This window comes from Oncorhynchus kisutch, unplaced genomic scaffold, assembly GCF_002021735.2.
Source record: "Oncorhynchus kisutch isolate 150728-3 unplaced genomic scaffold, Okis_V2 scaffold3711, whole genome shotgun sequence".
NCBI lineage: Eukaryota > Metazoa > Chordata > Actinopteri > Salmoniformes > Salmonidae > Oncorhynchus > Oncorhynchus kisutch.
The window spans coordinates 130,822-148,789 of NW_022265656.1; the positions used below are offsets into that span (position 1 = coordinate 130,822).

The 17,968-nt window shown below is 47.7% G+C and overlaps 1 protein-coding gene across 1 annotated transcript; it reads left to right on the plus strand.

Moving 5' to 3' along the window:
* The first annotated feature begins 293 nt into the window (after positions 1-293).
* On the plus strand, positions 294-15,433 carry LOC109888222 (ataxin-1-like). Its single transcript, XM_031820874.1, has 5 exons — positions 294-659; positions 8,363-9,276; positions 10,704-10,985; positions 11,115-12,530; positions 12,751-15,433. The coding sequence occupies exons 2-5, from the start codon at positions 8,692-8,694 to the stop codon at positions 13,507-13,509; spliced, it is 3,042 nt and encodes a 1,013-aa protein (XP_031676734.1). The 5' UTR covers positions 294-659; positions 8,363-8,691; the 3' UTR covers positions 13,510-15,433.
* Positions 15,434-17,968: the final 2,535 nt, after the last annotated feature.

A 17,968-nucleotide genomic window follows, 5' to 3' on the forward strand; every position in this document is an offset into this window, starting at 1 on the left:
TCTCTCTCTCTCCTCCCTCTCTTCCTCCCTTCTCTCTCTCTTCCTCCCTTCTCTCTCTCTCCTCCCTCTCTTCCTCCCTTCTCTCTCTCTCTCCTCCCTCTCTTCCTCCCTTCTCTCTCTGCCTCCTCCCCCTCTCTCTACCTCCTCCCTTCTCTGTGTGTGAGCGTAGTCTGGGCGCTCAGCCAAGTAGAATGTGTTTTTGAATGAATATCTGATGCGGCTGGCTGTGGGAGGAGCTATGTTACTGGAGTATTGGGAGAAAAGGAGGGAGGGAGCGTGGGAGAGAGAGAGAGAGAGACCGAATGAGAGAGAGATGGAGAGAGGGAGAAAGGGAGAGACAGAGAGAGAGGTCTGACTGCCTTGCATAACACACGTTGGAGCAGCTTTGCACGCAGGACTTCATGTGATTCTTCAACCAGGGGGACTTCCTCTATCGCTGGCTCATCACAGAGCCTTACGGCTAGGTGTACATGTTCACCCGCTCTCCCGGACGGACCCTACCTGGAGCTTGGAGGAAAACAGGGCTGGCTCTGAAAAATAGACCTGCACAAAGGAGACGTAGAGAAAGAGGATTTCCCTATAGGAATACGTAGTGTAGAAGCTACACAGGCAAGAGGAAGTCTGACAATGCTCTGCCAGCTGTGGCTGTGTACAGCCTGGTAAGCTTTTCCCCTCTACCTCGGCAAAGGCAGTGTTTCTTCTGGTTTCTTCTTCATTTGTGACATAGTATTTTGGACCCTGGTCCTCTCCACTCATGCGTTCATCACCACTGTCATTCCCTCATCCAGTAATGCCCCTAGAGGCTACAGAACGTACACTGCATCTGGTTGGCTTTGGATCGCATTACGATAAATACATTTACAAAAGAGCCAAGTCATACAGGTTTTGTAGAGAGAGGTGTTTGCTTGTTTACACGGGAATCCCTGACCTCTCTGTTTGTCTCTGCCTCTCTGTCTGCGTCTGTCTGCGTCTGTCTGTCGTCTAACATTGTGTGAGCTTAGTGAGGAGATGAGCGATGCAGGACGCTGGAGTCATTGTGAAAAGAAGACAAACAGCCAGCTAGCCACAGCTCTCTCTCTCTCTTTCTCTCTCACGCTAATACTGCGTTCATAACTAAATGGGAATTCACCACATACGACTGGGAAAAATCCAGTTGAACGGCCCTCCAACCGGTAATTACTAGTGTAAAACTCATCTGTCATCCTGAGCTGCCACTTCACCCACATGCTGACCTCTGACGTCACCTACCAAGGAAATGACCTTCACAACAGCATTTTGGGTATTTAACTGCAAACAACAAAACTTTTTTAAATAAAAATCAATCTGTTAATATGTTGTTGTTTTTTAACACTATAATTTGTTTATAAGCACGATAGCTGTACTTTTAGTTTATGGTTTACGCAGTTTGTTGGCCATTAGCCAATCGGCGTTTCTTTTAAACTTGTTTCAAGTATGTGAATGCATCCGACTTTGTATATTCCCACCTCCCACTTGGTGACGAACACAGCATTAGAATCTCCTTTACACTCCTGGTCCGCCTTTTAAAGGGAGAGTCAGAATGGAAGGGTTTATTTGGAGCATTAAAGCTAGTAGCCCAATAGACACACACAGATGGTTAACCTTGTGTTTGGTACATTTATAGGAGGTTTGTGGGGGAAAGATAATATCTGATGGAGAGTGTAGACAGTCAGTTAGTCATTGTCAGTCAGCCTGTCATTCAGTCAACCAGTCAGCCAATCATTCAGCCAGTCAACCAGTCAGTCAGCCAGTCAATCAGTCAGTCAATCAACCAGTCAGTCATTCAGCCAGTCAGTCAGTCAGTTAGTCAGTCAGTCAGCCAGCCAGCCAGTCAGTCATTCAGTCAACCAGTCAGTTAGTCAGTCAGTCAGACAGCCAGCTAGTCATTGTCAGTCATTCATTAATTCAGTCATTCAGCCAGCCAGTCTATCAGTCAGTTAGTCAGCCAGCCAGCCAGTCATTCAATCAGTCAGTCAGTAAGCCAGTCAGTCATCCATTCAATCAGTCAGCCATTCAGTCAGCCAGCCATCCAGCCAGTCATTCAGCCAGTCATATGTAGTGTAGTCTCTGTGACAACAACAGAGTCAGGTGACAGAAACACAGCAAGGCAACATGTTGTTTCATCGTCAATGTTTGGTTGTTTTTTGTTGTTATTTGGTCGTCAAAGCTAATTTCTGGGAATAATGTACATAATGTGACCATGGCCCATAAGGTCAAGTGCACTATATAGGGAATAGGGTGCCATACGGGATGCAACTAGTCCCTCTCCAGATCTGCCTAGCCAAAGGACCCAAAGAGCTTCCTGTATTTGTGGACTGTGGGTTTAGTACATGAGTGTTCTCATCAGTGTTATCTTACTGGCCGTGTGTTTGTTGGTCTCGAGGTTATAATAATAACTGTGGGAAATGGAGACGGTTTCCTCCTTGGTTTCTGTGCTGCTTGCTATCCATGTCAGTGAGTGCCTGCATCCCAAATGCCATCATACAGATACACTACATGACCAAAAGTATGTGGACACCTGCTCTTCGAACATCTCCTTCCAAAATCATGGGCATTCATATAGAGTTGGTCCCCCCTTTGCTGCTATGACAGCCTCCCGTCTTCTGGGAAGGCTTTCCACTAGATGTTGGAACATAACTGCAGGAGCTTGCTTCTATTCAGCCACAAGAGCATTAGTGAGGTCAGGCACTGATGTTAGACGATTAGGCCTGGCTCGCAGTCGACGTTCCAATTCATCCCAAAGGTGATCGATAGGGTACAGGTCAGGTCTTTGTGCAGGCCAGTCAAAATTTTCCACACTGATCATGACAAACCATTTCTGTACAGACCTCGCTTTGTGCACAGGGGCATTGTCATGCTGAAACAGGAAAGGGCCTTCCCCAAACTGTTGCCACAAAGTTGGAAGCACAGAATCTTCTGGAATGTCATTGTATGCTGTAGTGTTAAGATTTCCCTTCATTGGAACTAAAGGACACAAACCATGAAAAACAGCCCCAGTCCATTATTCCTCCTCCAACAAACTTGGAGCAGGTAGTGTTGTCCTGGCATCCACCAAACCCAGATTTAGGACATAGCCAGTCATTGGTAGTGAGTGAGTTGAGTTGAGGTGAGGTGAGATGAGGTAGGTGAGATGAGGTGAGATGGGTGAGGTGAGATAAATGAGGTAGGTGAGGTGAGGTAGGTGAGATGAGGTGAGGTGAGAGGGGGTGAGGTGAGATGGGTGAGGTAGGTGAGGTGAGGTGAGATGAGGTAGGTGAGGTGAGATGGGTGAGGTAGGTGAGATGAGTTGAGGTGAGGTGAGATGGGTGAGGTAGGTGAGGTGAGATGAGGTGAGGTGAGGTAGGTTAGATGAGGTGAGGTGAGGTAGGTGAGGTGAGGTAGGTGAGGTGAGGTGAGGTGAAATAGGTGAGTTGAGGTGAGGTGAGGTAAGGTGACTGAGTGGTAGTGAATGGAACCAATGCTTGTTCCCATTCAGGACGTGTCTGCTGCCTCTGGGGCATGTGAGGAGAGACTCTCTATATAGCTGAGCACAGGAGAGTTGTCCAAGGGTGCTGGGATCCTCTGGTTGTCTGTAGCGTTGTGGAGCTGTGTGTGTGTGTGTGTGTGTGTGTGTGTGTGTGTTGGACTCTAAACAGATGACTATTTTTACACCAGTGGAAAGTGGGACATGGTGTCTCCGTGTTGTGACTCTCCTGTAACCATGCCTCAGAGATTGTTTTTGTGTTACCGCAGTGTTCATTGTCAAGGCTTGGGTTGTTGTGGTGTTGTCATGGGATTGCCATGGTGATGGGGTTGTGCTGTAGCAGTGTCGTAGTGTGTGTGTGTCTGTGTGGAGCTAATCGACAATGTCTGCGTGAAGTGGAGGCTATATGGTGCTCTGATGCTACAGGCACCGCTTAATGTGGGTCAGGAAAAGCAGCTCTCTCTTTCCCTCCCTCTCCTCTCTCTTTCTCTCTCTTTCTCTCTCTTTCTCTCTCTTTCTCCCATCCTCTGCCACGTTCTGTTTTTCCTCTCTCCCTCCCTCTCGCTTTGTTTTTCTCTCTCTTTTTTCCCCTCCCTCTTTCTTTGTCACTCCATGTTTTTCGCTGCATCTCTCCCTCCCTGCCTGCCATCATGTGTGTTGTCTTTCTGTTTATCTCTTTCTCCCTCCCTGCCTGCCATCATGCTTTCTGTCTTCCTGCCTCTCTGTTTATCTCCTCTCCTTCTCGCTTTCTTCCTGCCTCTCTGTTTATCTCCTCTCCTTCTCCCTTTCTTCACGCCTCTCTGTTTATCTCCTCTCCTTCTCACTTTCTTCCTGCCTCTCTGTTTATCTCCTCTCCTTCTCCCTTTCCTCCTGCCTCTCTGTTTATCTCCTCTCCTTCTCCCTTTCTTCCTGCCTCTGTTTATCTCCTCTCCTTCTCCCTTTCTTCCTGCCTCTGTTTATCTCCTCTCCTTCTCCCTTTCCTCCTGCCTCTCTGTTTATCTCCTCTCCTTCTCCCTTTCTTCCCGCCTCTCTGTTTATCTCCTCTCCTTCTCCCTTTCCTCCTGCCTCTCTGTTTATCTCCTCTCCTTCTCCCTTTCCTCCTGCCTCTCTGTTTATCTCCTCTCCTTCTCCCTTTCTTCCCGCCTCTCTGTTTATCTCCTCTCCTTCTCCCTTTCTTCCTGCCTCTCTGTTTATCTCCTCTCCTTCTCCCTTTCTTCCTGCCTCTGTTTATCTCCTCTCCTTCTCCCTTTCCTCCTGCCTCTCTGTTTATCTCCTCTCCTTCTCCCTTTCTTCCTGCCTCTCTGTTTATCTCCTCTCCTTCTCCCTTTCCTCCTGCCTCTCTGTTTATCTCCTCTCCTTCTCCCTTTCTTCCCGCCTCTCTGTTTATCTCCTCTCCTTCTCCCTTTCTTCCTGCCTCTCTGTTTATCTCCTCTCCTTCTCCCTTTCTTCCTGCCTCTCTGTTTATCTCCTCTCCTTCTCCCTTTCTTCCTGCCTCTCTGTTTATCTCCTCTCCTTCTCCCTTTCTTCCTGCCTCTCTGTTTATCTCCTCTCCTTCTCCCTTTCTTCCTGCCTCTCTGTTTATCTCCTCTCTTGCCTCTCAGCTGCACCTCTCCTTTGTTACCTCTGGTACATCTAGCAGGCTTTATCAGGCTGTTCTGTTATAGATATAGAATGGTACATCTAGCAGGCTTTATCAGGCTGTTCTGTTATAGATATAGAATGGTACATCTAGCAGGCTTTATCAGGCTGTTCTGTTATAGATATAGAATGGTACATCTAGCAGGCTTTATCAGGCTGTTCTGTTATAGATATAGAATGGTACATCTAGCAGGCTTTATCAGGCTGTTCTGTTATAGATATAGAATGGTACATCTAGCAGGCTTTATCAGGCTGTTCTGTTATAGATATAGAATGGTACATCTAGCAGGCTTTATCAGGCTGTTCTGTTATAGGATATAGAATGGTACATCTAGCAGGCTTTATCAGGCTGTTCTGTTATAGATATAGAATGGTACATCTAGCAGGCTTTATCAGGCTGTTCTGTTATAGATATAGAATGGTACATCTAGCAGGCTTTATCAGGCTGTTCTGTTATAGATATAGAATGGTACATCTAGCAGGCTTTATCAGGCTGTTCTGTTATAGATATAGAATGGTACATCTAGCAGGCTTTATCAGGCTGTTCTGTTATAGATATAGAATGGTACATCTAGCAGGCTTTATCAGGCTGTTCTGTTATAGGATATAGAATGGTACATCTAGCAGGCTTTATCAGGCTGTTCTGTTATAGATATAGAATGGTACATCTAGCAGGCTTTATCAGGCTGTTCTGTTATAGATATAGAATGGTACATCTAGCAGGCTTTATCAGGCTGTTCTGTTATAGATATAGAATGGTACATCTAGCAGGCTTTATCAGGCTGTTCTGTTATAGATATAAAATGGTACATCTAGCAGGCTTTATCAGGCTGTTCTGTTATAGATATAGAATGGTACATCTAGCAGGCTTTATCAGGCTGTTCTGTTATAGGATATAGAATGGTACATCTAGCAGGCTTTATCAGGCTGTTCTGTTATAGATATAGAATGGTACATCTAGCAGGCTTTATCAGGCTGTTCTGTTATAGATATAGAATGGTACATCTAGCAGGCTTTATCAGGCTGTTCTGTTATAGATATAGAATGGTACATCTAGCAGGCTTTATCAGGCTGTTCTGTTATAGGATATAGAATGGTACATCTAGCAGGCTTTATCAGGCTGTTCTGTTATAGATATAGAATGGTACATCTAGCAGGCTTTATCAGGCTGTTCTGTTATAGATATAGAATGGTACATCTAGCAGGCTTTATCAGGCTGTTCTGTTATAGATATAGAATGGTACATCTAGCAGGCTTTATCAGGCTGTTCTGTTATAGATATAGAATGGTACATCTAGCAGGCTTTATCAGGCTGTTCTGTTATAGATATATAATGGTACATCTAGCAGGCTTTATCAGGCTGTTCTGTTATAGATATAGAATGGTACATCTAGCAGGCTTTATCAGGCTGTTCTGTTATAGATATAGAATGGTACATCTAGCAGGCTTTATCAGGCTGTTCTGTTATAGATATAGAATGGTACATCTAGCAGGCTTTATCAGGCTGTTCTGTTATAGATATAGAATGGTACATCTAGCAGGCTTTATCAGGCTGTTCTGTTATAGATATAGAATGGTACATCTAGCAGGCTTTATCAGGCTGTTCTGTTATAGGATATAGAATGGTACATCTAGCAGGCTTTATCAGGCTGTTCTGTTATAGATATAGAATGGTACATCTAGCAGGCTTTATCAGGCTGTTCTGTTATAGATATAGAATGGTTCATCTAGCAGGCTTTATCAGGCTGTTCTGTTATAGATATAGAATGGTACATCTAGCAGGCTTTATCAGGCTGTTCTGTTATAGATATAGAATGGTACATCTAGCAGGCTTTATCAGGCTGTTCTGTTATAGATATAGAATGGTACATCTAGCAGGCTTTATCAGGCTGTTCTGTTATAGATATAGAATGGTACATCTAGCAGGCTTTATCAGGCTGTTCTGTTATAGATATAGAATGGTACATCTAGCAGGCTTTATCAGGCACACATGGAGGTTCACTGAGGTCTTCAGTCCGGTTGCCTGTATGTTTATTGTTGAATGTGTAGATGATGTAGATGTGATGACGTGAGGCAGGGGGTAATATACACAATACAACGTGACTTCCTAGAACATCATGATGTGATTGTCAAATTATCATTTCAATGCGGAGTGACTTGGGTGAAATGGATGGACACACACACACACGCACGCACATAAATACACACACACAGGCCTCCCGAGTGGCACAGTGGTCTAAGGCACTGCATCACCAGCTGTACCACTAGAGATTCTGGGTTCGAGTCCAGGCTCTGTCGCAGCCGGCCGCGACCGGGAGACCCATGGGGTGGTGCACAATTGGCCCAGCGTTGTCCGGGTTAGGGGAGGGTTTGGCCGGCAGGGGTGTCCTTGTCTCATCGCACACTAGCGACACCTGTGGCGGGCCGGGCGCAGTGCACACTGACACGGTCGCCAGGTGTAAGGTGTTTCCTCCGACACATTGGTGCGGCTGGCTTCCAGGTTAAGTGGGCATTGTGTCAAGAAGCAGTGCGGCTTGGTTGGGTTGTGTTTCGGAGGACGCATGGCTCTCGACCTTCGTCTCTCCCGAGTCCGTACGGGAGTTGCAGCGATGAGACAAGACTGTAACTACCAATTGGAAACCAGGATATTGGGGAGAAAAAGGGGTAAAAAAAATTGATATAAATACACACAGAACAACAACAACAACCAGGATGTCATTGGATCTGGTGTCTGGCTTGATTTTCACACCTACCTTTTTCCACTCACAGTCATTGAAGCAGGGGTTGGTACCGGTTCAGGAAACAGAACCAAAAACAGTGAAAAAAATAATAATAATTCAAGTAACAGAAATAGAACCAGCAACTAAAGAGATCTCTAGTGTTCCGGAACAGAACTGTTGTTTTCAAATCTTGAGAATCGGTTAATAATGTTATTGTTTTGTTCCCGAAAATATTCTGTATTTAAGTAAAGTTCTGATGCTAGTAATAGCCTAAACTCATGCCATGATGTTCAGCACTTCAAGCCAAGCCTGTTACATGTCCACCCCTCTTTCTCACTCTCTACTCACCCGCATCTCATGCCTGCAGGGGCGCATGTTAAAATATGGAATGTGATGATTGCTTATATCCTTTGACATGTGTCATGCACAGAGAGTAAGCATGTTGGAAATGTACAGCCATCATTCTTCTCTGTTGTTTCAACATGCTAGAACATAACAATTGTGTTTCTTCCTCTGTCTCCAGATTTACAGCTGGCGGACGTTGTGGAGGCTGGTGGTTAGTCAGAGATGATTCCTCATGAAGTCCATGGAGTCGTCCTCTCTGTCACCTGGCGGGCGTCACTCTGCCCTCTCTAGACTACTGAGTCCAGGACACACAGTCACACAGTGAAGACCTGAAAGAGACCTGATAGAGCCCACGACAACACTTGAGAGAGAGAGATGTTTCCCATGCCAATAAAGCCCTTAAATTGAATTGAAATTGAGAGAGAAACAGAGATAGGGACAAAGAGAGAGAGAGACAGTAGGTTCAAAAAGCCTACTTGAGAGACAAACAAAGAGTGAAAACCAACCATGAAATCCAACCAGGAGAGGAGCCATGGCTGTCTACCTCCAAAGAAGCGTGAAATCCTAGCCCTGGAGCAGAGGCCTGTGGTGGTAACAGCAGCAGCTGAGATCCTAGCTCTGGAGCAGAAGCCTGTGGTGGTACCAGCAGCAGCTGAGATCCTAGCCCTGGAGCAGAGGCCTGTAGTGGTAACAGCAGCAGCTGCAGCCTCAGCAGACACTACCTTACACACAGAGAACCTGGCTTGGCTGGCCAATGTAGCCAGCGAACGCTGCAGATCCACAGAAACTCCCAGCCCCAGGTTTCATGTCTCCTCGTCCTCCTCTTCATCCCCCTCCCATTCTGCTCTCCCCCTGTCCTCTCTCTCCACGATCTACCCCACTGGGGTGGGGCTCAGCCAACAGGGCGGGACAATCCAGTACGCCCAGCTGGCCCCTAACCTCCAGTTCATTAGCTCGGGGCCGTACACTGGCTACATCTCCTCTCAGATCATCCAGTCCACTGCCACCAATGTAGCCGCCTCCACAGGGCAACAGCGCCACCATCTGGACGGCCACTGCTACACCACCGCCCTCATCTCCCAGGCCACCAAGGTGTGTGTCTATTGTGTATGCATTCGGAAAGTATTCAGACCCCTTGAGTTTTTCCACATTTTGTTACGTTACAGCCTTATTCTAAAATAGATTAAATAGTTTCCCCCTCATTAATCTACACACAATAAGGTATTTTATACATTTATTTTTATACATTTACAAAAATGTATAAAAAGCTGGTTTTGCTTTGTCATTATGTTCACTGTGTTCAGATTGTTTATGTATTTACTCCATTGTGGAAAAGTCAAGGGGTCTGAATACTTTCCAAAGGCACCGTATATCAGTGTTGGGGAGTAGTGAACTACATGGAGTTCAACTAGTAAGTTAACTACATTTTGCAGTATTTTGCTGGTAGTTTATTATTATGGGAAGACAATTTGTGTCAGACCTGCCCAATTCTCACATAAAACATCATTTTTGTGTTTAATAGACTAGATTGTGATCTGTTTTTGCAATTTCTAGACTATGACATTTCAGATTTCAATATGATAATGAATCATTAATGTAGTCAACTACTTTTTCAAGGTAACTTTAAGGTTCAGTAAACTATATTTTCTTAAGGCTAGATTTAATGTAGCGTAACTTCTTCCAGAGTGAAGTAATTGTTAGCTTGATAAACTTTCATAGTAGCTTCCCCAACAATGGTATTTATTGTGTAATTAATTAGTGGTATTATTATTATACAGTGGGGCAAAAAAGTATTTAGTCAGCCACCAATTGTGCAAGTTCTCCCACTTAAAAAGCTGAGAGAGGCCTGTCATTTTCATCATAGGTACACTTCAACTCAGACAAAATGAGAAAATAAATCCAGAAAATCACATTGTAGGATTTTTTATGAATTTATTTGCAAATTATGGTGGAAAATAAGTATTTGGTCAATAACAAAAGTTTATCTCAATACTTTGTTATATACCCTTTGTTGGCAATGACAGAGGTCAAACGTTTTCTGTAAGTCTTCACAAGGTTTTCACACACTGTTGCTGGTATTTCGGCCCATTCCTCCATGCAGATCTCCTCTAGAGCAGTGATGTTTTGGGGCTGTTGCTGGGCAACACGGACTTTCAACTCCCTCCAAAGATTTTCTATGGGGTTGAGATCTGGAGACTGGCTAGGCCACTCCAGGACCTTGAAATGCTTCTTATGAAGCCACTCCTTCGTTGCCCGGGTGGTGTGTTTTGGATCATTGTCATGCCGAAAGACCCAGCCACGTTTCTCTGTTATGTTAAGGTTGGGGACCAGCAGAACCAGGTCCAGATAGGTCTGCCGTCTGACCTGACTGTTATGTACGTTAAGGTTGGGGACCAGCAGAACCAGGTCCAGATAGGTCTGCCGTCTGACCTGGCTGTTGTGTTATGTTAAGGTTGGGGACCAGCAGAACCAGCTCCAGATAGGTCTGCCGTCTGACCTGGCTGTTATGTTATGTTAAGGTTGGGGACCAGCAGAACCAGGTCCAGATAGGTCTGCCGTCTGACCTAGCTGTGTCCGTTGGAGGGACCCACTTCACCACTACCCACCAGTACATCCAGCTGGACAGCAGCAGCCCTCTGACCGTCACCTCCCCTACCCAGGGCCACCTCCAGCCTCTCCAGCTCCACACCCACCCTGGGGTGGGCCTCCTCCCCCACACCCTCACCCTCGCCCCCTCCCAGGTGCTGGTCCAGTATACGGATGGGTTAGGGATCAACAAAGCTGAGGGCGGACACACCAAGGTATTTACATCGTTTTTTAATTTAAGATATTTGTTTGCAAGGAGAGCTTGTGGGTAAGCATGTCATTCTACAGTGTAGACTACACTGTATCCTGTGGATATGGCAAATAAAGATTGATTTGATTTGAAGGTGGTGCAGCTGAATGGAGAGCTGGAGAGGAGTTTCGGTAAACAGAGCTGTGCTGGCATCAAAGGAACCTCCTACTCTAACCAGAACAATCAGCAGGTTCACCATGGATATGAAGCTCGACACATCCTCATTCCCGCAGACTACACTACCCAGGATTCCACAGGGCTACAAACCTCCCTGGTGCTGGTAGCAAACGCCCAGCCCAGCCCCCACCCCCACCCTCACCCTACCAGTGGTGCTGAGCAGGACACGGTCCAGGTCCACCCATCATTAATACACAGTGAGGGAGGAGGCATCTGTCTAAGGAAACCTGTCTCCAGAACCTCCTCTTTCACCTCCCTCAACTCCTCTGAGGCTCTGAAGGTCTCTTCTGCCCCTCACACGGTTATCCAGACCACCCACCACTCTGACGAGCATGTACACAGCCTGTACTCCACCACCCAGGCACCAATCATCGGCTACATTGCCAGGGCAGGTAACCAGCATGGCGTCAGCTACGCCACCCTGCCGCAGCACCTGGTCATCCCGGACGGCCAGTCCCTCCAGTCTCTCCTGATACCCGTTAACGGAGTTACCACCACTACGGACCTCGAGGCTGCCTGCTCGGTGACCGCTAGGACGGCCAGCACCACCGCCTCTCAGCTGGCTCCAGCGACCGCATCCCTCCCCCGCCACACCTACCTCACCGCGTCCCTGTCCAAGTGTGAGATGCTGGGGTCGGACGGCCACCACCAGTCCCCTGCTGTACTCCAGGCCCAAGTACTACCCATCCAACACATCCAAATCCCATCTAACACAACTGCTAATGTGGTGGCGTCCCCCTCCCCTGCCCCAGCCCTAGCTCCAGGACCTGTCCAGGTCTCCCCCTCTCTCTCCTCTTCCCCCTCCCCTGCCCCAGCCCTAGCTCCGGGACCTGTCCAGGTCTCCCCCTCTCTCTCCTCTTCCCCCTCCCCTGCCTCAGCCCTAGCTCCAGCCCCTGTTCAGGCCTCCCCCTCTCTCTCCTCTTCCCCCTCCCCTGCCCCAGCCCTAGCTCCAGCCCCTGTTCAGGCCTCCCCCTCTCTCTCCTCTTCCCCCTCCCCTGCCCCAGCCCTAGCTCCAGGACCTGTCCAGGCCTCCCCCTGTCCCTCCTCTTCCCCCTCCCCTGCCCCAGCCCTAGCTCCAGGACCTGTCCAGGCCTCCCCCTCTCTCTCCTCCTCTCCAACCACGCTCCCTCCGTTCTTCATGCGTGGCTCCATCATCCAGCTGGCGGACGGGGAGCTGAAGCGAGTGGAGGACCTGAAGACGGAGGACTTTATCCAGAGTGCTGAGATCAGCAGTGAGCTGAAGATTGACTCCAGCACAGTGGAACGCATCGACACGGGCCAGACACCCAACGCTGTCATCATACAGTTCGGTGTCGGGGAACACAAAGCACAGGTAAGCTTGCGATGCTTGTTGTTGTCTCCATTCCCCTAGACTCAGTGCCAGTCTGTTTGTACTACCCTGCCAATGCCTTGTCACTCATTCTCACACCGCAATGGTGTTGAAAAGAGCACAAACAGATCTGAGACCAGGCTACCATAACCCCATCCTAATGTCAATGTTTATGCCAATAACAGTTTATTGTGTATCCTTTGTGTGTTGTATTCCTCTGCAGGTGTGTGTGGAGGTGCTGTTAGAGTACCCGTTCTTTGTGTTCGGCCAGGGCTGGTCGTCCTGCTGCCCTGACCGGACCACTCAGCTGTTGGAGCTGAGCTGTGCCAAGCTGTGTGTTGGGGACGTGTGTGTCTCCCTGACCCTCAGGAGCCTGAGGGGTGGCGGTGGCTCTGTGTCTGGGAGGAACCACAACAGCCAGGGTCACGAAGTCAAGCTGAGGCACAGCCACAACACTGGGGACATCACACAGGGGTCTAACAGTCAGGGGAATAACCAGAGTAATGGTCAGAGAGACGGTCAGAGTATGGACAAGGACTTTAGGAACAGTTTGAATGCTGCAGGCAGCAACAGTGTCTTCCTGGTGCAAGTGGCCAAAACAGACATGTTGAATAAGGAGGATAGGGACGTCCCCCGCTGTGTGGACCAGGGGACAGGATCTGGACTGAGACCCGGATCTGGACCAGGGGTCTACGGAACTGGAGTTGGACCCAGGAGCACCTCGGACCTGCATGCTGTCTCAGGGAATGGAGAGATGAGAGACAGAGAACAGAATAGCCCCATGCTCCCTCCGCCCCTCAAGACAGAAGTGGGTGAGGCAGACAAAGAAAAACCCTGGGGTCGTAAGAGGAGGTGGTCTGCTCCAGAGAGAGATCAGACAGAGAGGGCGGACGAGGAACCCCCTTTGACTCTGCCAAAACCCTCTTTTATAACTCAGCAGGTCAAACTCTCCATCGAAGGAAGGTCAAAGGTTAGTTGTTGAAGGAGCTGGAGTGTTGTACAGGAGGGAACATAGTTTTATATGTTTGTAACGTTGTTAGTGCTGTTTGGTTTAATCTATCTATCCACCTTAATGGAAACGATTCATTTACCTGGTATATACATGTTTTATGATTCTATTTCTATGGAAGGAACATTGTTGTCTCTGTGTTTGGCCTACTGTCTGGGAGGCCAGTCTCTCTCCAGAACACAGTGAGTGGCCCACTGTCTGGGAGGCCAGTCTCTCTCCAGAACACTGTTAGTGGCCCACTGCCTGGAAGGCCAGTCTCTCTCTAGAACACAGTGAGTGGCCCACTGTCTGGGAGGCCAGTCTCTCTCCAGAACACAGTTAGTGGCCCACTGCCTGGAAGGCCAGTCTCTCTCTAGAACACAGTTAGTGGCCCACTGTCTGGAAGGCCAGTCTCTCTCCAGAACACAGTGAGTGGCCCACTGTCTGGGAGGCCAGTCTCTCTGCAAAAACAGTTAGTGGCCCACTGCCTGGGAGGCCAGTCTCTCTCCAGAACACAGTGAGTGGCCCACTGTCTGGGAGGCCAGTCTCTCTCTAGAACACAGTTAGTGGCCCACTGCCTGGGAGGCCAGTCTCTCTCCAGAACACAGTGAGTGGCCCACTGCCTGGGAGGCCAGTCTCTCTCCAGAACACAATTAGTGGCCCACTTGCCTGGGAGGCCAGTCTCTCTCCAGAACACAGTGAGTGGCCCACTGCCTGGGAGGCCAGTCTCTCTCCAGAACACAGTGAGTGGCCCACTGCCTGGGAGGCCAGTCTCTCTCCAGAACACAGTTAGTGGCCCACTGTCTGGGAGGCCAGTCTCTCTACAGAACACAGTTAGTGGCCCACTGCCTGGGAGGCCAGTCTCTCTCCAGAACACAGTGAGTGGCCCACTGTCTGGGAGGCCAGTCTCTCTCCAGAACACAGTGAGTGGCCCACTGTCTGGGAGGCCAGTCTCTCTCCAGAACACAGTGAGTGGCCCACTGCCTGGGAGGCCAGTCTCTCTCCAGAACACAATGAGTTGATACTGTAGCTAGCAGATGGTTGACCTGGACAGGCTTGAATTTACTAAACCATGAGATTTGTCCTCTATATTGACCTATAAAGTGAATTATGCATGTGTGAGTTATATCAATTGATAATTTCTGCCTTGTTAGAATACAACCCTCTACTGCTCATCGTTACCCTCAGTCATCAGAACCCCCACCCCCCATACATTTGAGGACATTGTTTTATGTGATGAAATGTAGTTTTCATTTTGCTGCCTCAGGACAACGTTGTGCAGTTAGGCTACTTTAAAGGGAAATACAATGCTGAATGATAGACATGTAGATTCCCAGACAATGAACCCAGGGACATTCTAAGGGCCAAAGCAGCCTAATTGAGCAGTTAAGATCATACCCTCTGATTGTGAGGACAGTCCCAGCGAGGAAGAATGGACCTCAGAATCAGGTTTGAGAGGCAGTGAAATACTAGTTTAGGGAAAAGCTTTCACTATCAGCTTTTCCATGGTGTTATTGTATTAGTAGCGGCACGGAACGCCTAAATCTACCCCCCCCCCCCCCCAAAAAAAATAGGATGGAATATTTGTTTCAATGAAAAAACACAACACATACACCGTATACAGTGCATTCCTGAAGTATTCAGACCCTTTGACTTTTCATACATTTTGTTACGTTACAGCCTTATTCTGAAATTGATTTTTCTTTTAAATCTTTATCAATCTACACACAATACCACATAATGACAAAGTGAAAACAGTTTTTTTTTTGACATTTTTAACCCCTAACAAACAGTAGTACCTTATTTACGTAATTATTCAAACCTTTTGCTATGAGACTCGAAATTGAGCTCAGGTGCATCATCCTTGAGACTCTTCCTAGAGCTGGCCGCCCGGCCAGAAACAAGTCTCTCACCGTTGCCGCTTGCTATAGACCACCCTCTGCCCCCAGCTGTGCCCTCAACACCATATGTGAATTGATTTGTCCCCCATCTATCTTCAGAGCTCGTGCTGCTAGGTGACCTAAACTGGGACATGCTTAACACCCCGGCCATCCTACAATCTAAGCTTGATGCCCTCAATCTCACACAAATTATCAATGAACCTACTAGGTACAACCCCAAATCCGTAAACACGGGCACCCTCATAGATGTCATCCTAACTAACTCGCCCTCCAAATACACCTCTGCTGTTTTCAACAAAGATCTCAGCGATCACTGCCTCATTGCCTGCATCCGTTATGGGTCTGCGGTCAAACGACCACCCCTCACCACTGTCAAACGCTCTTTAAAACACTTCAGCGAGCAGGCCTTTCTAATTGACCTGGTCGGGGTATCTTGGAATGACACATCCCGTCAGCAGAAGATGCCTGGTTATTCTTTAAAAGTGCCTTCCTCACCATCTTAAATAAGCATGCTCCATTCAAAAAATGTAGAACCAGGAACAGATATAGCCCTTGGTTCACTCCAGACCTGACTGCCCTTGACCAGCACAAAAACAGCACAAAACCTGTGGTGTTCTGCATTAGCATCGAATAGCCCCCGTGATATGCAACTTTTCAGGGAAGTTAGGAACCAATATACACAGGCAGTTAGGAAAGCTAAGGCTAGCTTTTTCAAACAGAAATTTGCATCCTGTAGCACAAACTCAAAAAAGTTCTGGGACACTGTAAAGTCCATGGAGAATAAGAACACCTCCTCCCAGCTGTCCACTGCACTGAGGCTAGGAAACACTGTCACCACCGATAAATCCACTATAATAGATCATTTTAATAAGCATTTTTCTACGGCTGGCCGTTCTTTCCACCTGGCTACCCCTACCCCGGTCAACTGCCCGGCACCCCCCACAGCAACTCGCCCAAGCCTCCCCATTTCTCCTTCACCCAAATCCAGATAGCTGATGTTCTGAAAGAGCGGCAAAATCTGGACCCCTACAAATCAGCCGGGCTAGACAATCTGGACCCTCTCTTTCTAAAATTATCTGCCGAAATTGTTGCAAACCCTATTACTAGCCTGTTCAACCTCTCTTTCGTATCATCTGAGATTCCCAAAGATTGGAAAGCTGCCGCTATCATCCCCCTCTTCAATGGGGGAGACACTCTAGACCCAAACTGCTACAAACCTATATCTATCCTACCCTGCCTTTCTAAGGTCTTTGAAAGCCAAGTTAAGAAACAGATCACCGACCATTTCGAATCCCACCGTACCTTCTCCGCTATGCAGTCTGGTTTCAGAGCTGGTCATGAGTGCACCTCAGCCACACTCAAGGTACTAAACGATACCATAACCGCCATCAATAAGAGACATTACTGTGCAGCCGTATTCATCGACCTGGCCAAGGCTTTCGACTCTGTCAATCACCACATTCTTATCGGCAGACTAAACAGCCTTGGTTTCTCAAATGACTGCCTCGCCTGGCTCACCAACTACTTCTCAGATAGAGTCAGCGTGTCAAATCGGAGGGCCTGTTGTCTCGACCTCTGGCAGTCTCTATGGAGGTGCCACAGGGTTCAATTCTAGGGACGACTCTCTTCTCTGTATATATCAATAATGTTGCTCTTGCTGCTGGTGATTCTCTGATCCACATCTATGCAGACGACACCATTCTGTATACTTCTGGCCCTTCTTTGGACACTGTGTTAACTAACCTCCAGATGAGCTTCAATGCCATACAACTCTCCTTCTGTTGCCTCCAATTGCTCTTAAATGCAAGTAAAACTAAATGCATGCTCTTTAACTGATCGCTGCCTGCACCTGCCCGCCCGTCCAGCATCACTACTCTGGACGGTTCTGACTTAGAATATGTGGACAACTACAAATACCTAGGTGTCTGGTTAGACTGTAAACTCTCCTTTCAGGCTCACATTAAGCATCTCCAATCCAAAATTAAATATAAAATTAAATCTAGAATCGGCTTCCTATTTCGCAACAAAGCATCCTTCACTCATGCTGCCAAACATACCCTCGTAAAACTCACCATCCTACCGATCCTCGACTTCGGCGATGTCATTTACAAAATAGCCTCCAACACTCTACTCAACAAATTGGGTGCAGTCTATCACAGTGCCATCCGTTTTGTCACCAAAGCCCCATATACTACCCACCATTGCGACCTGTATACTCTCGTTGGCTGGCCCTCGCTTCATACTCGTCGCCAAACCCACTGGCTCCAGGTAATCTACAACTCTGCTAGGTAAAGCCCCGCCTTTATCTCAGCTCACTGGTCACTATAGCAGCACCCACTCGTAGCACGCGCTCCAGCAGGTATATCTCACTAGTCACCCCCAAAGCCAATTCCTTCTTTGGCCGCCTTTCAAGTTCTCTGCTACCAATGACTGGAACGAACTGCAAAAATCACTGAAGCTGGAGACTAATATATCCCTCACTAGCTTTAAGCACCAGCTGTCAGAGCAGCTCACAGACCACTGCACCTGTACATAGCCCATCTGTAATATCG